Source organism: Hydra vulgaris, chromosome 15, assembly GCF_038396675.1.
Source record: "Hydra vulgaris chromosome 15, alternate assembly HydraT2T_AEP".
Lineage (NCBI taxonomy): Eukaryota > Metazoa > Cnidaria > Hydrozoa > Anthoathecata > Hydridae > Hydra > Hydra vulgaris.
The window spans coordinates 52,003,085-52,028,544 of NC_088934.1; the positions used below are offsets into that span (position 1 = coordinate 52,003,085).

General features: G+C 26.6%; 1 protein-coding gene across 2 annotated transcripts in view; it reads left to right on the plus strand.

Moving 5' to 3' along the window:
• The first annotated feature begins 267 nt into the window (after positions 1-267).
• LOC100209968 (calcium-transporting ATPase type 2C member 1) overlaps positions 268-25,460 on the plus strand; it is a 42,174-nt gene continuing 16,981 nt past the window's right edge. Inside the window, exons 1-7 of one of the 2 annotated variants that reach the window (XM_065820135.1) lie at positions 268-376; positions 5,260-5,588; positions 12,065-12,154; positions 12,282-12,317; positions 13,543-13,604; positions 20,094-20,202; positions 20,436-20,576. In XM_065820135.1, the coding sequence (XP_065676207.1) occupies positions 5,331-5,588; positions 12,065-12,154; positions 12,282-12,317; positions 13,543-13,604; positions 20,094-20,202; positions 20,436-20,576 (696 nt within the window). In that variant the 5' untranslated portion in view covers positions 268-376; positions 5,260-5,330. Of the gene's footprint in view, positions 377-670; positions 754-5,259; positions 5,589-12,064; positions 12,155-12,281; positions 12,318-13,542; positions 13,605-20,093; positions 20,203-20,435; positions 20,577-25,460 lie in introns of those variants that run through there. The other variant, XM_065820136.1, reaches the window with a different exon arrangement.

Sequence of the window (25,460 nt, forward strand, 5' to 3'; positions counted from 1 at the left end):
CAATAAAAAATATATCTATAAATAATAAAAAAAAAATATTTCTAAATTTATTTTTTGGTTGTATAATTGTCATTCATTACTTTCAGTGAAAAATGAATGAAATTTATTCAATAAATTCCCGTTTATTATAATGAAATATATAATGACATAAAGTAATAAATTATATTACTTTATGTCATTAATATAATCTCTGGATGAGGTAAGTAAGCTTTGTATAATACTTTTGTAGATACCGCGCAACTAATACGCATGCGCATCATTTGTTATGGTATTATTTTGATTTCGTGTAAAAGTACGGTATTATTTTAAAAAAACACAGCAAATCACTTTTACTTTATAAAAAAAATCTAATCGAGTTTGTAAAATTGAACACAAGGTATAAATTATAACTATAATACTTTTAATCGCTATCAAGATGTATTGATCTTGTAAACTAGTCCTCCTGATTATATATGGTTGACTAGATGTAGCAGTAGTATGTTTGCAAATCAGTATTTCAGTTTAGTTATAATAGTATATACGTGCCAAGTATACTAAAGCAACTTTCAATATTATTTGCTTTTTATTTTTACTAGATTCAAAATAAACTACTTTTATAATTTATTTAAGTATTATAAATTATTGATATATTTATTGAGAAATATTTATTGAGTTTTTGTTTTGATATGTTGTTTTTTACAATGCATTATGGAGAAGGTATTTTGCAATCACACGATTGGTAGTAAAGTTTTTAAGTAATGTTTGAATCAGAGAGTAAGAAACTTTTTGAAATAAAAATTTGGGCTTGTTTACATATATATATATATATATATATATATATATATATATATATATATATATATATATATATATATATATATATATATATATATATTTATATAAATATATATATATATATATATATATATTTATATGTATATATATATATATATTTATATGTATATATATATATTTATATGTATATATATATATTTATATGTATATATATATATTTATATATATCACGGTTATTATGGATTATGATAATGCTAATGTAGCTGATCCAAAAATATTATACATAAAAGTACGTGTGATGCAAATTTTGAAATATTTTTATTTTGTCTGTGACAATAAAAACTAAATTTGTGTTTAAATTGAGTGGAAATGTTCAAATTGAGTGAAATTTTGATTTCGTAGTACGCCAATAAAAACACCTGTAAAATAAAAACCACTCTATATAATTTGATGAAAATTAATGCAAATGCAGCCTATGGCCACATCAAAGTATAGATAAAATTTCAGTCTGATTGGTTGACTGGTTAAGGACTTTTGGCTTGACTTAGTTTATGCGTTGCATAAAAATTTTATTTATGTCTTAATTCCTTTTAATTTAAACCTTTCCTTTATTTTAATATTTTTTAAACTAATAATATTTGTAAGTATGTCATATAGATTGTTGTCAAACATAAGTTGATTTTAAAATCTGGTCACTGTTTAATACAATTGAAGTTAAACTAATTTTGGCTTGTGATATGATAGTTGCAAATATAAGTTGTTGTCTTCAAACCCATTTAAATATACACCCTTGCACATGGTCTGATGTCAAATCTAAGTCTCTTGCAAAATCTGGAAACTTGCGAACACTGGGCTCATTTAATTCTAGTCTCAAATCTTTTCAGAAATCTAGTGGGGCTGTTGCTAATGCAAATGCTCTTGGAAATGTTATTAAAAAGACAGTCATTAGCGGCTTGACAATGTACTGATTATGGAAATCATCTGACTGATAGAAAGGCATCTTTAATTAGAAGTTATCAATCATCCTTTCAAAATCTTCAAAACTGCTTGGATTTAAGGTGTTTAATGTTTAGTCAACTTGTTTCTCCATGCAGCAATCTTATTCATCAAGGTTCGTGTTACAGATAAGGAGGTGAACAACATTAAAAAAAAAAGTAACCAATCAGGGGCCGATTTGAGGGAAATGCTTTGAATTCATCCTTCAGCTAGATTTTGCTATAATGTTTCAAAAGTTTTTTTTTATGATTATTGCTGCAAGCGTAACACCCAAAGTTTGCACTTATTCTGCCACGTTAAGAATTTCATCAGTCACAAAAGATCCCTCTTGGAACCCTATGAAACTCTATGATGAATAATAGGGAGACAAAAAGTATCTACATTACTTGGTATCTGATTTAAAAAATCTAAAAGTTTGGGTATCTGATCCAGAAAAAAAGGACCCGATGTCTTATCCGGTTCATTCTATAAATTTGGATTTGGATCAATAGTTAATAATAAATCTAATATCCAGATCTAGTTAAGTTTTCTAAACTTATTAAAATAAAAAATTTCTATAGTTGCAGAATAATAGCATATCATAAATAGCAAAATTAACTTTAAAGTAGTTATTTATTTTATTTTTAAAGTAGTTATTTATGTTTATAAAATGTTTATGGGTTTTTAAAAAGTATCATTCTTAGCCATGTTGGGAACTCCAGTCACATTTTATTACAGAATATTAGATATTAAACTATTGTTAATGCTATTGTGTTTTTATAACACATGTGTAAAAAATAGCTTTTTTAAACAGGATATTGACGCAAAAGGCAAGAGTAAATGCCAAAAAAAAGGAAGTTTTTAAAACATCAACCCAAATAAACTTATGACGATAAAATGTAAATAGACCTCTTTACGGATATGTTCTTAAAAATATATTTTTTAAATTTTTGTAGTATTGTTTATATATTTTTTAATTATAATTTAATATTTATTAGTTTAGTATATTATATATAAATGCCAAATAAAAGTTTAAAAAAATATTGAATGCATTTAGAAAATTTTCAAAGTGCTTCTTTTATCTTTGTTAAAAAAAAATCTTTTTACTTTTATTAAAACTTCATTGCAGATTTTTTTATGTGTATGCCTGCTTAAATAATTTATTTCGTATACTTTTATTTTCTCAATAACTGTTTTTGTTAAAATAATTAATTTTCTGTTAAAAAAAAAATGAAATGCACCATAAACTCTCTGATATATTAAAACAAGGACAAATATGTATTTTATACACCCAGGTAGTTAGATACTTATTGTTGTTTATTATTATACTTGATGTTGTTGTATTATTAGCTTTGAATTTGATTAAATCTGGTTTCTGATCAAATTTAAACAGATATTCAAAAATCAAATCTGAAATAAAATAGCATTTTAACTATGCAAAAAAATCTAGTATCGGATTCAGATTTTAACAAACTGGACTAGTTATCAGGTTTAGCTCACCCCTTGTGAACCAACTGACCCTGCTGGCGCTAAACCTCATAACTTCTGCAGACAATCCTAATCACTTACCTTCACTCCTTGATTTGTGTCTTGTCCCTGACCCTAGCTTGTGTTCAGTTTCTCCTTGTTCTCTTTTTGGTGGTTGAGACTCACCCTATTATCAACTGGGGTTCTTTTCAAGATTTTCTTCGTGGCAGTTTTATTATTGCAAGAAGTCGATGTAAAAATGTGCTGCCTTGCTAAGCTCCATTATTCTTAAACTACTAAATCTTGTAACTAGGCTCAAAACCAAAAAAATAGGCTCTAGAGAATTTTGGAAAATCTTTAACAGCGTCATTAATAAAGGTAGGTATAGTAATCCATCTCTCAATCATGGGACTGATCTTATTACCTCTCTCAAGGATAAAGCTGAGCTATTTGCAAAGAACTTTTCTTCTAAGTTGAGTCTTGAATCAAATGGCCATACTCTACCATATTTATATTTTCAAATTGCCATTACAATAATCTCTAACTTGATAATTTCAAAACAGCCTTGACAAACAATGCTGCTGGCAGAAGAAACAAAAGAATTGTGCCTCTACCAGGGTTTTTGTTGGGATTGCAATATTTTTTTTATTTATATTAGTTTTAACCGGATTATTTTTGCAAGCAAAGTTTGAAAGTTTATCACAAAATCATAATCTTTAATGACAATTGATATCATTTGCAAAAGTATCGTAAGTATGTGTTTCTACAATGATAACATTTAGTTTTGAGGATTGATGAAAAACTCTTAAACAACAGCTAGATGATCAAGTTCTCATATTCATTTCATTAATTTTCATCCAAAAATATTGCTTTACTAAATCTTGATATATATGGGGATTATCTTTTTCCGGAAATTTCTGGAATTCCGGATATTTTTTTCAACTATTAGTTTTTCTGGATATTCAAAACATTTTCGACACATGCAAGTTGAGATATATAATTTTGTAATATATTTGTTTTTTAAGCTTTTTCACTCATCACTCATAGAAAAATTATGAAAAGTTTCAAAACAAAATTAAAACAACTTAGCTAAAAGTGAAATTAAGAAGATTTCTTTTATTCAAACGATTTTCTGGATTTTTAAAATGATCTAATGATAAAATGACTAAGATGATCTATGTATATAAAAGGTATCACAATATGTAAAAGATATGGTTTCTTTTGTAGAAGTGCAATTACATCAGCGTCTTGTACCAATTGGAGATAATCCTGATAGACAAACTGTAATGTTTTATGAATGTGACATTTGTGAAACATAATGGTTACTTTATTCGAAACACGATAGTTACTTTATTGAGGCAATCTTAAGTTTACTATATCTAGCAAAATTAAGATTGCCTTTAGATTTTTTTTGGCATCTTTGAACACCAGTCTATTCATTATTTGCTTTTTATCAGGCAGTAGTTTTAAAATATGATTTCTTGCTGATTTTCACTGTTAAATTGTTATCACTTGTTGCTACATTATGGCTCACAATTACTTTGGTTTGAAAATTCTGTGGAAGGAGGGATACCATCCTTAATAAGAGTGTACCTTTTGGTTTCTCTTTGCTATTCAAATGTTTTATTATTTATAATCTGCTATTCTAAAACTAATTACACTTGGACTTAAAAGTTTCAGTTGTTTTTTTTTTTAATTATGACCTGCAAATTTGACCTGTCCTTGTGCATAATGTAAAGAGGGAATGCAATGGTTGTTGACTGTTAAAAAATGTTTAAAATGTTTCTGTTTGTGCAAACAATATGCCAATTGCTAATTGCAATTTGTAAAAAGTTGTATACTCGGTTATATCTATATTTACAAAGTATAAATAGACATAGCTGTGTCTTATACATTTATTTTAAATATATACAATCACACTTTTATAGTGAGTGAAAAAGGAATATATTCAGGCATCCTAAAAAATGGTTATATTTTGTAGAAATATGCTTTCACTGTTCCATAATTTCTTAATTTTTCTAATACTTTGTTTTGCTATTTTAGACAGACAAGATATGATATTGTCAATTGAAAGGAAGTGGAATAGTTATATTTCCCGATTATTCTAAAAAAAAATGTTCTCTTGGTTTTTTGACAAACAATCAAAAGAAAAGGATTGCTTATTGAGTAAGGAGGAGGAAAAGTTGGAAATGAAACTTTCAAGTTCAATAAAAGCTTCAACAGTAGATTTTAGAAAGATTGAGTGTGACCTTTCAACAAATATTAATTTTGGTTTGAGCACTTTAGAAGCAAAAAATAGACAGCTTTTATATGGACTTAACGAGTTTGATGTTGGTGAAGATACACCATTGTGGTTGAAATATCTAAATCAGGTTTTTATTTTAAAATGTATTTTATTTATTTAACGCTTGCATCTGATATATATATATATATATATATATATATATATATATATATATATATATATATATATATATATATATATATATATATTTATATGGGCAATTCTATTTTCCACTTAACTTACAAGCACAACAACTTTATTTAATATTTGCCTACTTATACTGTAAATTAAATTTTATCTATTTTGTATGAAAGCTGTTAGTCTGAAGAATAAAAAAAACTCAAAAAACTTTGAGTCTAGCCAAAAAAGGGTGAATTTATTACCAAAAATGCCAATTAACTTACGCTACACAGAAAACAAGGTCAAAAAATTGTTTTAACTTTTAGGTCAGATATCTGCTAATCAGTAACAAAGATTGTGTTAGAAATTTTCACATGATGATGAGAATTCTATACCAGTTAAAAAAACATATAAAAATCCACCAGAGGTGACTGGTTAAGAAAAATAAACTTGTTTTCTTGGTACTATATATTTAACTTATGTTACATCACTTATGTTACCAAGCAATTATTATCGTGGATTTTTAGTATCTATTATAAGAAGTTGATTATAAAAATGATTATAAGCAAACTTTACATAATTACATAGTTACTATAACAAAAAAAAATGCAAAAGTATTGAACTCATTTATTAAAAGTAACAAAGGCAATTTTAAATGAGTGGTGGCACTCTTTCTGAGTGATTTTCCATAACATGATGGTTATCAAATTAGTAACAGCTTTTTTCACAAGACCAAGAGTAACTTTGAAATATTACTTTAGTATGATAACTTAATAATATTTATTGAGTCGTTCAAACAAGAAAATGTTTTAGTTTATCGAAAATCTTACCTACACTTATGTTAATGTGTATTGCCGTATTTTCATTAGGTTAAATTTTTGAAATGCTGCAAAGTATTTACATTTAAATCTTATCTTGACGCAAAAGCTACAATCACAGTTTGTGACAGGAGGGAAGGGGTTAAAAATTGGCAAATATAGAGTGATGTACTTTATGGACAAACCCCTCTAATTGCATATACAAATAATTTTTTTTACTAAAATTTAAAATATTAATCAAATAAGAATATACTTTAAATTATACTTTTTCTATGATGCAACAATGAGAAAAATCGTAACTTTCAGAAGCATAAAAATGTCTTTATTTTTTATTATAAAATTAATTAATTTTAGTACATATTTTAAATAAACTTTTATGTGTCTGCATTAATATTCATTTGCTAAAAGTTGACAAAAAAGAGAATAAAATTTGACAACTTTTTTATTTTCCGCCATGGAATTACCCCTATATATGCAGCCCTCAGAATTTTAAAAAAATGAGACAGTCGATATTTTTTCCACCTTAATCTATAATATATCTTAATCTTAATATATATATATATATATATATATATATATATATATATATATATATATATATATATATATATATATATATATATATATATATATATATATATATATATATATATATATATGTATATATGTATATGTATATATATATATAAACATGGTATAAACATAGTTGTCAAATCTATCAGTGGATAGTTCTGCAACTAAAAGTGTCTGTAGAAACTCATCTACTTCTTAAGGGTAGAGTTAGCAAATTTTGCATCAAATATCTTTGCATTTGAATAATCTGCTTTTCTTGTTGGTTACTTCAACATTTGAAGAATTAAAAGGTTGATTAAATGCCCATACTGGATGAATAATACATATAATATTTTTAACACTTTCGTTAGAAGAAACTTTAAAAGGGTTGCTTCAGTAACATAAGGTTGGCAATTAAGATTGAAGGTTGTCACTAAAGGAAATAGGTCTTTAGATTACTTTAGTGTTGCCGGTCCTTGCAGTTTAGCGTTATGAAATGCTTTTTCTATACTATCAGGGTAATCACAAACTTTTAGCCACAATTTCTTTTAAGCATAATTTTTCGATAGCTTAATTTAGATGTGAAAACAATTATTCTTTTCACTAATTTATAAGAATATTCTTTTTAATGTGAAATGGATGATGATTATTATAGTTTAAGTAGTCATGAGTGTTAATTTCTTTATAATAAATGTCTGTTTAAATGTTATTGAAATTTTCAAGAATAGGTGATCTCTAAAAATTTAAAAACACTGTAGATGTTATCATTTAAAAAAAAACTAGGTACCAAAATCTATTGTAAAATTAATTTAGTCGTTTAATTCAGTTAGAGAAATTTCAAGTTTTCTGATGTCAAGGTTTTTTGATCATATTGTAAAATCATCATCAATATATCTAAAATAAAATTTCTCTATAAAATTTACATCTTGGTTAGAAAAAAGCTTAGCCTATTCTAAAAAATCCAAAAGTTAGACATGCATGTTCGCATTATAATCTAAATTAGTGGCGAAGTAAAATTGTCAAACAATTTATTTATTGAAATGAAACCACCAAAAGACCTCAAAGACTAATGTCAGATTAAAAAATAAAAAAAAGATGATTTTACCTTGTCAATAATTTTAGATTATAATGTGATTATGTATGCCTATCTATTGGATTTTTAGAACTTTTTTAAACAAATAATATTTTCCTACTTTTGTTTCATTTAAGCTTGTTGATAACTTTCTGTAATTTAGGTTGCACTTATTTGTCTTCCCCCAAATAACAGTCATGCTTTAAAACCTTTAAATGTCGGTTTTATACGTATATATATGTGCATACATGTATATATATTTATATATGTATATATGTATATATATATATACATATATACTGGTAACATGTAACCCAGTACAATCTGCTTCAGGTCCTGCTGCCTTATAGGATACACCTTTTTAGACAAAGGCTAGGAGATGCCAACTCTGACTTAAAACACCCCCTGCCTTGGGGCTCTTGGTTGAGTAAAGGCTAGAGATGGTGTTTTGATAAAAAATACTCATCTTGGGCAGATGTTAAATGCATCCAGCTACTGTCTTGTAGAAGGCCTCCTAAGCAAAACTTAAGGGGTAAACAGATTCTATCTGTTGACCAGCTTCGCACCCCTTCTTCATCTATTAAGCTGGCGCAGACGTATTTTTAATAATTGTTTCCAGTTTAGGATGTTGAATCATGGATCTTCTTGACTCAATACATGGGTTTGCTTGTGTGTCTGTTTTTATGACTAGGCAACTTATTCTATTATCTTCTAACGAGGGTACAGCTCTAAAACTCAGTTTTATGGTTCTGAGGCCAGCTGGTAGTCAGGTTTTCCGAACTCTGTGGTAGCTCTCAGAGAGGCTGATTCCATCAACAGCTAAAAAATATCAAAGTATTAACAGTGCCACGTTGCGCATGGATTGTGTCCCTGTTTGTACTTTTGATGTGCATTGCGGAGGCCACATTTGGAGCCTTTGTTACGGCTTAGGTTTTATTAGTAGTAATGAGGCAATTACTTGGGCTATTAAACAGTGTTCTGAGTACTATCTATGCTTTGAGTCAAGTTCTTCAATCTAATTTTAAAATGAATAAAGTACCAAAAACTATAAAACACAAAAAACCTAATATCACTAATATTCATGGTCTTCGAAGTAACTTTTCTTCTGTTGAGTCTTATCTCTTGCAAAGTTCACCAGACCTACTTGCTTTTTGTGAGACTAATTTGAGTTCAGCTGTCTCATCTTGCGATCTTAGTGTTGATGGTTATCTTCCTTTAATTCGTAAAGACTCCAATAGTCACATGCTTGGCCTGGACATTTACATTCGTAAGAATTCACCCATTTGTCGTGAAACTAGCTTTGAATCCACAGACTATTCTTTCGTGTGCTTTCGTTTAGCACCACTTCACTCTATTGCATTTCTATTTGTTCTACATCGCTCTCCTTAATCTCAAGACTGCACTCTTTTTGATGTTATTTCTGATCATATTGACCAAGCCCTCTCTCTTTATCCATCAGCTAATATAGTTGTCACTTACCTTCTCAACTCGACTTATGTCTTGTTTCTGATCACAGTTTGATCTCTCTAAAACTAATATCTCATTCTTCTTCATCACCTGAATCCCCCTATTATCGTACCTCTTACAACTACAGTAAAGCTGACTGGGATTCTTACCATAATTTTCTTCGTGATGGCCCTTGGGTAGAAATTTTTTTGTCTTCCTGTTGACAAATGCGCATCTTATATAACTTCGTGGATTCAGGCTGGCATGGAATCTTTTGTTGCGTTCTACCTGATATTGCCAACAAACAGGTTGATCCATTGCTTGACATTCGTATCACTCCAGCTTCTGTATCTAAAGTGATTTCCTGCCTAGACTCTTCTACAGCTTGTGGCTTGGACAAAATACCTGTTATTGTCTTGCAGAAGTGTTCTCTGGAGCTGTCGTCTATACTCTCAAAACTATGTAACAAGAATTTATTCAATCTTTAATTAACAAACACTTAATTTCTCATCTTGAATCTAATAACTTACTTTCTGACCATCAATATGGATTTCGATCTTCTCGTTCTACAGCTGATTTGCTAACAGTAATAATCGATAGGTTTTATCGTGCATTAGATAAAGGTGGAGAGGTTAAGGCCATCACTCTTGACGTTTCAAAAGCTTTTGATAAAGTTTGGCATGCTGGTCTTCTCCATAAGCTTTCTTCTTATGGTGTATCTGGCAACATCTTTAAGATTATTGAATCCTTCCTTTCCAATTGTAGCATAAAAGTTATCCTCGATGGGCAGCACTCTTCTTCTTATTCTGTAACTCCAGGGGTTCCTCAAGGTTCTATCCTTGGCCCTATACTCTTTTTAATTTAAATCAACGATCTTCCAGATATTCTCACATCTAAGGTGGCATTGTTTGCTGATGATACTACCATTTACTGTTGTCTTGATAAGAAACCAACACTCTCTGATTGCTTGGAGGGGGCATTTGAGCTTGAAAAGGATTTCACTTCTGCTACAGCATGGGGCTCACAGTGGCTGGTGAACTTCAATACAGATAAAACTCAATTTTTTTCAGCCAATGATCATCGCAATAATTTAGATCTTCCTATATTTATGAACGGTGATGTACTCGATGAGTCATCTACTCTTCATCTTCTAGGATTATTTCTTACTTCCAATCTTCTTGGAAACCATATATCAAATCAGTTACAAAATTAGCATCTGCTAAGGTTGCATCTCTTTACTGAGCTCTATTCTCTATCTCTATAAATCTCAAATCCGGCATTGTATGGAATACTGTTGCCTTATCTGGGGCGGATCTTCTAACAATGCCCTTTCTCTTTTAGACAAGGTGCAAAAATGCATTGTAAACATAGTTGGACCTGCTCTTGCAGCCAACCTCCAACCATTATCACATCGTTGTAATGTTGCTTCTCTTTCTCTTTTCTACAAATACTATAATGGGCACTGCTCTAAAGAGCTAGCGTCTCTTGTGCCATCTACTAAAATTCATTCTCGTGTTACTCGTCATTCAATTAAGTCTCATTCTTTTTCTGTGACTTCCTTAGTGCTCTAAAAACACTTATTCATCTAGTTTTTTTCCTCAAACATCAGCTCTCTGGAATTTGCTTCCTTCATCTTGTTTTCCTGATTCATATAATTTGCAATCCTTTAAGTCGTCTGTCAATCGTTATCTTGCTCTACAATCTTCATGTTTTCTCTTTCAGTAACTTGCAACTTTATATAGTGGCTGCTTGCAGCCTTATTGGAAGCGAAGATGTTTAAAAAATATATATATATATATAAACATGCATATATATATATATATATATATATATATATATATATATATACATATATATACTATAATACATACATACATATATATATATATATATATATATATATATTTATATGTATGTATTATAGTATGTATGTATATATTATAATATGTATGTGTATATTATAATATGTATTTATATATTATAATATATATGTATATATATGCATACATGTGTAGATATATATATATATATACATATATATATTGTTAAATTTGATTAAAATATTATAATTACATATATATATATATTATATATATGTATATATATGCATATATATATATTATATATATTATATATATGTATATATATATATATATGTATATATATATGTATATATGTGTATATATATATATATATATATATATATATATATATATATATATATATATATATATATATATATATATATATATATTTAAAGTGTTGATATAAAAACAACACTTGAAACTTTATTAAGTATAAATTCTGAAAGTATATTAAGCATATGAAATATATAAAATATATATTATAGTGTTAGTTATTTTAAATGTTTAAAAGGTTGTATCCTTTTAATGTCATGTAAAAAAACCAGTGTTAATCAAAATGTTTAAGCATGTTTTTTACTTCAGACTTTTAGCTTTTAGGCGATTGCTAAAAGTTGAATCAAGAAATTAATAGGATAATTTTGTATAAACTCATGAGTGTATGCTTTATTGTTTTATAGTTATGATTTTTTAGTTTAAAGAGCCTATGATATTGTTGCTACTAACTAGTGGTTTAGTCAGTATTTGCATGGGGCAATATGATGATGCTATTAGTATTACTGTGGTAAGACATTCTCATAAGAGTTATTTCAAATATACTTATATATAATATACTTATATATAATATACCCATTTTAATGCCTAATCCAAAAATATTTGTATTAATTGATTTATGAAACATTTTTATATAGGCTGTTATAATTGTTGTGACTGTTGCCTTTATTCAGGTAATTTTTTATAAATAATGGTTATAAGTTTTTAAATATGTAACTATTTATTTTTTGTTTATTATCTATTTATGTTTTTTTTTTTTTTTTTTTGCTGTCTTTTTTAGTTTTAAAATTTTATTATATATGTTAAATTTTATTATTTATTTATATATATATATATATATATATATATATATATATATATATATATATATATATATATATATACACACACATATACACATATACATATATATCAGTCTTCTCCGTTTAGCCAGCACTTTCGCGCTTAAGTCTTTTCATGCTCACAAAAATTTTAGCAAACGCGTAAAAAAGCACATGCAAAAAAGTAAAAGCGTTTTCTTTTAAATTGCAACATAACTTTTTCTTTCATATGTTCAACTTTTATGAAAAAAGACTTTTATTATCACTTTTTTTTTAATTAGTTTATCTAGTATTTATTCAAACAATCTTTTTGCTGTTTTTATTTTAACTTAAATAGAAGAAAAAAGGAACTTTTTAAATCACGCAGCCTAACTTAAAAATGACTGATATATATATATATATATATATATACATACATTTATATATTATATTATTATATTATACATTTATATATATATATCAACCCTCAAAATTAGAAAAAATGAGGTCAGCAATAAATTGCCAACCTCAGTTTTTCTAATTTCGAGGGTTGATACATATATATATATATATATATATATATATATATATATATATATATATTATATATATATATATATATATATATATATATATATATATATATATATATATATATATATATATATATTAACCCTCTATATACGAGTATTAAGGAACGGAAATATAATAGTTTTTTAGCTGCTTTTTTACATCAGCAAAAAATTATTTTGCTGATGTAAAAAAGCAACATAAGTTTATGTTTTATCTGCATAATCGAAATTTAGTCTGAGATGGGTCTAACAGTATTTACAATAATGTTGCAAACTTGTTTTCAAAAAAAGAGCATTATAGGATTTATCAAAATATTGAAACCAAATTCCTTTCAATGCTTATCAGAGATTTTTTAAAGTTGTTTTAAATAAAATACAGATTAAAAAATAAGATGGTGTCAACTGAAATAACTAGACACTTTTTCTAACATTACCTAACAGTTTGTCAATATTTGTCTATAAAGTTCTTAATAAAAATAAAAGTTTTCCAAATTTTCTTCTATTGTTTGTTCATGTTTTTTATGTAGGAATATCGGTCAGATAAATCTGTAGAAGCAATCACTCAGCTTGTTCCACCTTCATGTCATTGGTAAATTGTTTATATATATCATGTGCACTTATTAAAACTTCTTTTGTGTGTGTGTGTTTATATATATATATATATATATATATATATATATATATATATATATATATATATATATATATATATATATATATATATCAGCTCTTGCTAAATTCCAGTTGGCATTTGGCAATGCCACCCTAATTGCTAAACTTAACAGTTTTCTACTTGCGCTAATCAAAAGAAGTGTGTATATATATATATATATATATATATATATATATATATATATATATATATATATATATATATATATATATATATATAGCTTTTAAGAATAACAATTCAGTACTCTTTAAAAATAACACGCATAGTATCAAATAGGGATTACTTTAAAGGAGCCAACATTATTGTAGATGAATAAATAAATATTTTTTCCAAAAAACAAAAATTGTGGGTATTTTTTGAACACACCTCGTATATGTATGCATCTGTATGTTATGGGTATGTGGAAGCATGGCCTACTATATTACACGGCCGTGTATGTTACATTTTAGAGGCCGATTCTAAGAGGCCTATTACAAAAAAGATGGCTGCGCAACTATAGCGAAAACATATAATTATATCTTATCTAGACTAAATAGATAGTATAAATATAATATTACGAATAGGAATAATATGAAAAAGTATTTACGAAAAACTGGCATTTTGTGCTTTCATACTAGTGATTTATGTATTTATAAACGTATATATCTATGTATATTATATATATATATTTGTATCTATAATATATATTTTTATATATTTGTACATTACACATTTAAATTGACAGCACTGAAATTTACAAAAAAAAAAAAGGTAAAAATTTGTGTTTTTTTTTAATTACAATTTTTTATGTTACTATCTATTTATATTTGTTTTTTTTAATATTATTTTTCTCTCTGTCTACTTTTAAAACTTATAACAGCATCTTTTCGTACAGTGGCATTGATTACCTTCTGTTTATTGTTAAAAAAAACATTAATTATAATTTTAGAAGCAAATTTAAACCCCCATTCTTTGTGTAAATCGCAAGTAAAACAAACTGTTGGAAAGTACTTTGATAAAACAAAGCTTGATACATCTTTGACATTAGCACCTTGTTTAGTTATTAAATTTGAAAGATTATCTAAGATTGCAAAACATCCACATGTGAAATCCTTAAGTGAAAGTGAAGGCACAGTAAGACCACCTCGTGAAAGTATTTGTAGATATTGACAAATATTTATATTGCTTGCATCTGTAGCAAGCATAGACTTGCAATTGCTACATTTGCTTCTTTTTATTAATTTCTTTGCTATGTAACCAGCTATTGTTGTTGCAACTTCTTCTGTTTCAGGTGATAGAGTTAATTCTGATATCTCATTTGAGTTTAAATCTAATGTTATTAGTAATTCATCATTAATTGGGTTATCATAATTGTTCTTTAAATCTTCATCCCAAAAATTTACATTCTCCTTAATTAAAGTCCGACATGCTAAAATAATTTCTGAATGTTGAACTTCTAGTAAACTTACTAGAAATCTCCCACCACTCATCTGTCGATATTGAGAAAATCTACGCTCTATAGGGTCACTTTGAAGTCGTGAAGTAAGCACATACAAATATCCTTCGTCGATAAGCTCGTCTATAAGCATTGCTTGAGAACGCAAGGTTGTGATAAGAGCAGATGATGTTTGTTTTGATAAAGTGAAAAATGGAGATTTCTGCCAAAGTTCAATCCAATCAGCTAGTTGCATAAAAAATGTGGTTTTACCATCATCAAAAATAATTGCATTACCAAGTTTATAAGGACTAAATTGTTGTTTTGAATTTGAAACAGTCCACCATTTTTGAAAAATACTTAAAAAACCATAAATGTCAGTTCGTTCTGGAAAATAACTTTTAAAACTTGCAATTGTTGTTTCATCGAAAATCGAAAGTGCAAGAGAAACATTTTGCTTTTTATTACCAGGGTGGAGACTTTGATATGTAATTTTGGGAGCTTTTTTCAAATTACCTTGAAGTTGTTCATCTTTAGAATGTAGAAGATGAAAATCTCCCCAAGTTATATAACCAGCTGGACAATTATAGACATCATCTTTTATATTATAAGTAAATGATGGAAAGACAAATTTTTTGCAGTGTAATAAATTGTTTCCGATATTTTTAACAATATGAACACTATCATAGAATAAGTATATTTTAACATTTGGACTATCAGGATGATAAATAAATAAATTTGACTGATTACCAAATTTAGAATGAAGTAAACTAAATGCATTTACATTTGCTTGATGATTGTCAGTAACAACTCCTCGAATTTTAAAACCAGATAAAGAAAGAGAACTAATAGAATCTGATATTTGCTCTGAAAGCCATTTACCACTAATGGTAACTTCGGGTACTGCTTTTATAACATTAGGAATAGATTTCTTTAAACTAACAATCATAAATGCAACAACTCCTTTGTACAGAATACCATTGTCATCTGTACCCACATAGACACCACTACAATATTGTGCCTGTTTCTGAAGATAAAATTCATCTACAATTAGTATTATATCTTCATGTATTGAACCCTTCTCACGAAGGGTTTTAATAGCCTTTATTGCATCAACTCCACCTTGTTTTATTTTATTTAATAAAGAAATTGAAGGTAAAGGAAATGATTCAAGTAAAATTTCATATGCTTGTTTAGATGTATATCTTAATAATAAAGCATGTCTTATCATATCTGCAGAATATTGCGGTTGACCCTTTGCTTTATAGTATATTCTACTGTTTATTTCTTCAAGAAGTATATTTCTATTAGAAGAAGCTATGTTTTTTATGTACGATGCAAGATTTTCTAGCATACTCAAACTAGTTAACTTGGCATTATGACCTTTAGTTAACCATGCTGGAAGTGGAACATTACTTCCTTTGTATTGCAATGCTACACATAAACAATGATTAATTTTTATTGATTCAAGAACAGAAGGAAAATGCGTTAAAGGATCAAATATTAAATTGTAATAACACAATTTAGATGTTTTTTAAATTGAAAACCTTCTGGTGAATGTTTACTGTTTAACTTGTTCCATTCAGTTATTTTATCATTTTCAGAAAAAAAACTAAGTTCATCTTCTTGATAAATACGAGTTTTAGGTGGTCTTCTTAAAGCAATAGGTGATGGTAGTGTGGAAGGCCGTTTTAAGCATTCGCTTGAGAAAATTTCAGGAATAGGGTTTAAGTTCCAATTTAACTTGCATTTTATACCTCGAATAATGTACTTTTCATTAAAATGCTTTTCACATAAGACAGAATTTGGTGAAGGCACCCAATCACTGCGGTTTACAAAACGAATCCAATAATTTAGCAACTGTTGATTTTTCAACGGAAAATGAAAAGAAGCAACTTTTATATCTTCTAAAGAACTGTTGTATCCAGTTTTACAACCAAATGTAACACATTTGTTAACCATAATATTCAGCTTTACTAATAATAACAAATTGTCTAAAAAAGCATTAGCATATATATATATATATATATATATATATATATATATATATATATATATATATATATATATATATATATATATATATACACACATATATATATTTACATATATATATATATATATATATATATACATAAATATATTTACATATATATGTATATATATATATATATATATATATATATATATATATATATACACATATATATATTTACATATATATATATATATATATATATATATATATATATATATATATACATATATATATTTACATATATATGTATATATATATATATATATTATGTTTTTTTAATATTGCACTGTCATTATTTTGTTGCGTAAATAGGCCTCTTAGAATTGGCCTGTAAAATGTAACATACACGGCCGTGTAATATAGTAGGCCATGGTGGAAGTATAACTGTATATGTAGGAACTGTATATGTATGTCTGCATGTGTGTGTATATTTACAACCAACCGGTTTGCCAGAAGTCTATATACAACCAACATACACAACCGTACACAAAAACAGACAAAAAAGAACTTTCTATTTGCATTAAATGTTATATTTATCACACAAAGAATTTCCTTAAATAAAGAATGAAGTAACCACTATAATATCCAAGTACTGCATCTAATGAAGAAGATTATTTTTGATAAATAAAGTTGATTTGGTAGATCAGTCATATTAAAAATATTTTTAAGAAAAAGCCTATTTTGTATAAATAAATAGATTTAAAGATTAGTAACATTAAAAAAATGTATTTTAGTACCAAAAAACTACTTGACTATCGCTTCCAATTTTGAAAAAAATTCTTGTTTTCAACTATTTTACTCACGGCCTTCAATTTAATGATGATAAGTGGTAAGTAATTTTAAAATAATACAATAGACGAACAGTATTGGCGTGAACAAAGCAAAGTCTCGGCTCTTTTTTTAGCGGTTCACTGTGACAACGCCTCATGGTCTTCTTTGAGTTTCCGTGTTCTTTATTATAACTTCAGAATGGTTTTATTTTTACTTTTTACTTGTAATTTCTTTTATATATAATTATATTTTAAAGATTGTAATAAAAAAAATTAAAATAACAAAAAATCTCAACTTTAACTTTAAATTATAAATTAAGCTGTAAATTATAACAGTTACATATGCTGTTTTTAAATCTGATAAACGAGAAATTTATAAGATAATATTTAAATATGAGAGATATTATGTTTAAAAAATTGCAAATATGAGCTAATGTTGTAAAAAAAAGCCTCTTACCGCAAAGCCGTGCTAGGGGCCCTTTTTTTTTCACAATTAGTTTTTTTGGCATTAATTCAAGCCCTATATATATTTATATATATATATATAATATATATATATATATATATATATATATATATATATATATATATATATATATATATATATATATATATATATATATATATATATATATATATATATATATATATATATATATATATATATAATATATATATATAGGGCTCATTTACACATAAACACACATTAACTCATAAATTATAAATTACACTGGAATTATTAAATTAATTAATGGAATTATTAAATTATTCTAATTAATTATTAAACACACATTTACTCATAAAATATTACATTTACTCATAAACACGCATTTATATAACTCTAAATGTGTGTTTCGATAAACAGTCTAGTGTCATACTAAAAGTATGCTTTAGTGTATACATCAACTATCTTATAGCCTGCTGCTGGCAGTAATACCACTACATTGACTAAGGGTTAAAATATATTTACAATATATTTTGCCCTAATATTTAGGAATTGCATAAGGATTATTAAATTACATTTTTCAAAGTAAAAATATAAATAGTTAACCAAAGTAGTCATTAATGTCACATTAACAGTTTTAACATCAACTTCGATTTGCTGCTAATTTTAATTTATATTCTTTATTTACTAATATAAAGAATAAAATCAAATTTATTTCCTTATTGCTTCTCCCACGAGTTACATTTATTGTGGGGACTTGCAAGAGAAGCTTCATAACTATAACATTAAATAAACAATATATGAATATATATTTCTTTTAAATAGACTAAAAACAGACAAATGTGGACAAACTTTTATTGTGGCTTTTCTTTTCTTTTATGTAATATAGGTTGATCAACCTTTGATTGACCTATATTACATAAGTTAAACGTATTATAAACATATTATCATTAATTCATTCATAACACAAACATAGCAAGGTTATTAGTTCATTCAAAAGTTAATAACTTTTTTTGTTGTTCTTCTCTTACTTTTTAAATCAAGTTTTTGGTGCATGATTATTATAATGTTATTACGATTAAAAAAGCTTTCAATTATTTATTTTATTATTTAAAACCATTCATTTACATTTTTACTGCAGTTTTACTATTGTTTAAAACAAGAACGTCTGAAGTTTATAGAGTTCAATCGCATTGTAAATTATAACTATGAAAACGTAAGTGGAGGAGAAACTCATACTAAGTGTATTTTAAAACAAGTCAATGTTTTTATTAATGGAATTATAAGAGTATAAAATGCTGTGTTTCATATTTTAATCCATCAAAATGTGAGTTTTACATTTTAATCCATTTGTAATATATTCCATATTTTGTCCAGGTGAATTCAAGTTAGGCATTCAAATTGACTTGAAATACATTCATAATCTGTTTTAAAAGTTGTTTACAAATGTTGTTTTTTCTAAGCAACATAATTAACAAATTTGTAATTGTTATAACAAATTGTTTTATTTAGTTTTTTTTTTTTGTGGCAAACTTGGTGCTAATATAAAATTGTTTTAATGTATATATTGCTTTTTTTATCTGACTAAACCTTAAAATTAGCTGAGAAACAAATTATTGTAGTATCAGGGGTAAGGTACTTTATATATCTGGAAGGTTTTAGTCCTAGCCTTAAGCCTAGTCTTAGCCTTAAGTTTTTTGTAATTGTGTGTTATTGATTTAATTTTATTATTTTTTAGCTTGAGAAATGGGGATTGGGTAAATTTTTTAGCAAAAGAATTGGTACCTGGTGATATTGTTGCAATAGAAACAGGTGATCGTGTTCCTGCTGATCTACGACTGTTTGAGGTATGGTTTTTAAAAGGAAAATGTCGGAATAATATAAATTATGTTGAAATTTTTATAATGATAACTTTTAATTTAAATGAACAGTTTAAATAATATGTAATAAAAACACATAAAATCTCAAAGTTTTCACCTTTTATCAAACAACTCAACCTTTATAAGTACAACTTTACTTTAGTTGTAGTATTTATATTGGTTCTTATTAAAAGGTTAAAAAAATTGATAATTTTTTTAAGGCTATTCACTTAGAAATTGATGAATCAAGTTTTACTGGGGAAATTGAACCTGCTCGAAAGTGTACTTTGACATTGAGTACAAATAGTGAAAAATCAAACATGGCTCTTATGGGAACATTAGTACGAGCAGGAAAAGGGAAGGTATCATTTTTAATTCCTAATTTAAATTTATAATTTATATAATTGATACAACCCAAACTATTAAAAAAATAGAGAAAATAATTTTAGTTTTGTAACATTTCTTTACTATAGATCTTTAAAGGAATATAAAAATCAGCAACTGCGATTTCTTCAAAGTAATATAATTTCAAGGTTGTTTAATGCTAATGGACTCAATTTGTGATTTTTATCCCTTGATATATGTATATGTACGAAACTTAAATAATTCAAAGAAAAGTCAACTAAAAGTTGATTTAGTCAAAGTATGAGAGTAAATTTTTTTTTAAATAAATTACCACCTTAAATATTTGCTAAATATCAAAAAGTTCATTCAATCATAATTGCAATGTTAAGCCTTCCCAGGAAATGCATGTAGTTTATCATCTCGTAAGTTCACACATAAGTTTTTTTATATTAGACAACTTAATCACGGCTGTTTGCAAGTTATATTATACTAGGCATTTCAATACTTGTTTTAAAATACACTTAATATGAGTTTCTCCTCCACATCAAAAACAAAGAAAGCGAAACTAACAAAAAAAGGAAAATAAAATAAATTAAAATTAAATTAAAAAAAAAAAAAAGATTTAATTTAAGTAATTTGTGTACTGATTTTATTTTCGCTTTTTTCGGGTGGCTGTTGTTAATTTAGTATTTCAAAAGGTATTTTTTCGCAATACATATACTTTTTACATTAACATTTATCCTTCGCAACCAGACTCAAAAACCAGTTACTTTAGCGGAACACATACATCCGTAGGAGCCTCAGCACAGTGGGCCAAACAGCTGTTTTCACAGACATTGATTCATAACTTTTGAATGGAAAATGCTATGGGGTTGATTAAGGGCTTTTTGGAAAAGCTTTTGTGTATTTTTGGAAAAACTAAAAGGTACATCAATGATAAAAACAATAAAAATTATCAAAAGAAGTACTAAAATACGTAATTTATATGTTACCATTTTAAAATGTGTCATCTTCAAATAAAATGTTATTATAGACATTTTGTTTATGACAATATTTATCAGAATGTCCTCATTCATACCAAAATTTGCAGAATGGTTGTGACTTGTATCTCTTGTCAAAAATAATTTGATCAGATGATATCCACATTTGGTTATTAGTGTCTGTTAAAATTACAGTTTAGGAGGTTTTTTTTGAGAGTTTAGTATGTATCAATCTTAATATGTTGTTATTTCTTTTAACCCAGAATCATAAAGATTTCCCAAACCACTTTCCTCATTATTCAAAATTATCACCCAAGAATGACCAATCAGTTTGTGAAGTGATGGTGTTATACTGATCCATGGTCCAGGTGAATTTATTTTTGTAACAGACAGAAACTCGTTAAATAGGAATAAATAAAAATCTGTACATCAGCTTTTACATTGATCAACATAATTTTTTCTTTTTGAGGAAATTACTCAAAGAATTACTGACCAATTCGAACTTTTGAAATGTTGCATGATATTAAACAGGCAGTTGTGCAAAAATTAAATCCCTATATGATTTTTTGTGTTCTCTAGCTATATAACCTGTTGTTGCTGTTCCTTCTTTTCCTATTGTATCGGGGTAGTCCCATTTTATACCTGTTTATTTAAATATTTCTTTTTATAATGAAGTGTCTGCTTACTTTAGAAATCTATTTGAAACACTGAAAGGGGAATAAGACCAATTAAAAACACCAGCTTTCACATGTACAACAGTCTTCATGAAATGGTCAAATGTACCCAGTAAAGCATGAAGAACCTATAAAAATATCAGTAACTTTTGTAACAATTATGTTACAATTTTTAATATTAAGTATGTTCACATATTAAAAATATAGAATAATATGAACACTATCACAAGATATCAATTTACTTGTATTGGTTTTACATCGCAGGTTGAAATTCGTTTTAAGGTTTTTCCAGCCCTTGTGATATAATGTTGGTTTTTTTTCAAGTAAAGAACTGTCTTATTGCTCAAATTGGTTAATTATTTCATTCAAAGTTATAGTGTCTTGATTGATTGCAAAACTATTTTCAATTCTTTCAATATCTAAACACTGATCATTTGAGCATGTGCCTAGATCACATGTGCACTTCCAACTCCTAAAAAAAAATTCTGCTTTTATATCCATCATATATGACTGCACTTTCACCTTTACATTAAATTGTATTGCCTCTTTAAACATAAGGAAACCTTTATTTTTTAACTCTTTAATGTCAGTATTAAAGACGGGCAATGATTGAAGAGTTTCTCTTGATTCTTTTCCCATTCGAAGACTCAGCACTTTTTGACTCAGTGGGGCATCTGGTAACTTTTGCAACCATATTAACAAACCTGGTTCTGTTTCAAGTGAAAATGGACAGAACATTGTCAGTATGATATTGCTAGTGTTAACATTATCTTTTTAATTAAATATTGTATGACTTCCTCTCAAATCCAAACTTTATTTTGTTTAGTATATTTTATATTCTTTGCGTTGTCAGTTTAACAGCCTGAAATAGACTGAAGTAAACACCAGAATAAGGTTGAAGATAATTTATAATAATTGGTGTTATTTCAGATTGTCTTCTTCTGAGATATTTTCTACTAAGCCATATATTAAAACCAGCAGTTGAAATTTTTTTTTTGGTTTGTGTATAAATGCCTTGCAAGAGCACAATCTGTTTAAATTTACATTGTTTTTATTGGAACCTTATTGAAAAGAGTTATTCCAAAACATACTTTGCAAGCAAGGTTTCCTTACCAGCCTTGAATTGTATGCCAGCATAGCCTATTTTTTTCAAGATTGTTTTTCTTCAGATGCAGATCTTTGCCAGTTATTCTGAACTAATGTTTTTTGTGCAAATGTCAATTTATCAGAGCCAAGTGACTTAGCAATTATCAGTATACGACCTATTACATTTTCAGTAATAGTTTTTGGTTGTTTATTTTCCGCAGCATTAAAAATTTCAAATAAGTCAAATTCAGTGAGTTTCATTATTATTAAACTAAAGATATAAATACTTTTATTGATTCATTATCTAATAAATTTAAAAAAAAAATGATTTAAACTTAAAATAATATAATATAATTCAAAATGTAAACAAGTTTACATGATAAGTAAAAATATTATATTATTTTAACTCTTTCAATTCGTTGAATTTAAAACAGATTTAAATGCTGCAATGTTTTTTTTTATTAATGGTTTATTAACTAGATTAAATTTGGTCAAAAATAAAAGTTCAATGGAAAAGAGAGCAAGGGGGGTGGGTGAAGGATTTGGTAATAAATTGGTCTTAACCCTTTTTTTAGTTTCTAGACATACTTTTACTAAACACATCTTCCCCTTTAAAAAATATGTACAAAATAATGTAAAACTATTTGCATTAATAAATTTTAATAAATTTTTAAAAAATTTAAACTAAATGGCTAGGGTCATTTCTTCACATTTTTGTTTAAAAGTGTTAAGTTGGCACAATTTAGTTAAAAAGCATCTTATTCGTCTTTGTTATAAGAGTTTAAAAATATATGGGTTTACTAGTTACTAGTGCCAACTTAGCATTTTTTGAAATAAATTATTTTTTCTAATAAAAAATTAGTTAAAAAAACACTTAAGTTTTGCTAAATTTTTGTTGTTTTATTAAGTATTTTATGTAAAAAAAAATTTTTGCAATAATCTATAAAGTTAACATTTACATTTCCATAAACTACAGTCTAATATTGTTTCTACATACAGTTATCACATAAGCACTGCTTATATAGTGACATTTTTTCTTTTATAATGCCAAAAATGACTTTTATGTATCATTTATACCTATTACCTATCTTTTGTAATGAGTTTATTTAAATTAGTATATTTTCTGAAAAAATCATGCTTTTAAAATTATTTTTTTTTTAATGAACTGGAAATTTATTCGGTTTTCAATAACAACTAACTTAAGTTTATTTTGGTAACATTGATTTTTGAGCAATGTTCACTTTGTGGCCCACTGTGCTCAGAGAAGAAGGATAAAAGATTATATTAGAGTGAGAATTAGCGAAAAACTATTTTATTCCAGTATAACAGCACTAAATTCAAGCTAAGATTTATTAATAATTGTTAATGTATATGTAAATGTTCATGTAGAGGATTAAATGGTATAAGAAATCTGAATGTGAAGAGATGTGTATTATTCAAAAACATACAACAGAAAGATTTTTTATATACAAAAAAGCAAAGATAAATGGTTATAAAGCAAATATATGAGTGTTAATTAAAAGAAAAACAATTAAAAAAATTGTGGTGGGATTCGAACCACTGACATTCCATGTATGAAGTAAACCCATTGTTTACCTGTGTTTACAAATGAACAAATAAATATAATTATATAACTAAAAAAGTGGTGTAAAAAGTAAAGCCTATGAGGTACATACGTATATACGCATACATGAACAAACCATATGAGTGGATATAAACATGCGCATGCATTACATAGACGTATTCATATAGGGACAATTTATACTTGTTACATTAAAATTATACAAATATATTTTATAAACAGATTATAAATCATAAATATAAAAGTAAATATAGAAAACAAAACAAAAAAAAATAGAAAAATCTTTTTATCGTTGACTTAAAACTGTTTGTTTTTTTTTTTTTTTTTTTTTTTTTTTGTTTTTTTTTTTTTTTGTTTTTTTTGCTTTGCCTTATCCAATTTCGCAGCTGAAAGTAATAACCACCCTAAAGAAACAAAAATAAAAATAGTATACAGTTTATTTAAATTATTATTTTATTTTTTTTCCTATTTAAATTTATTTTAATTTTCTAATTTGTTAGTTTTGCTTTACTTGTTTTTGAAACTTAGTTTTTTCTGCAAAGTATTGAAACGCCTTATATAATAAAACTTGCAAGCGGC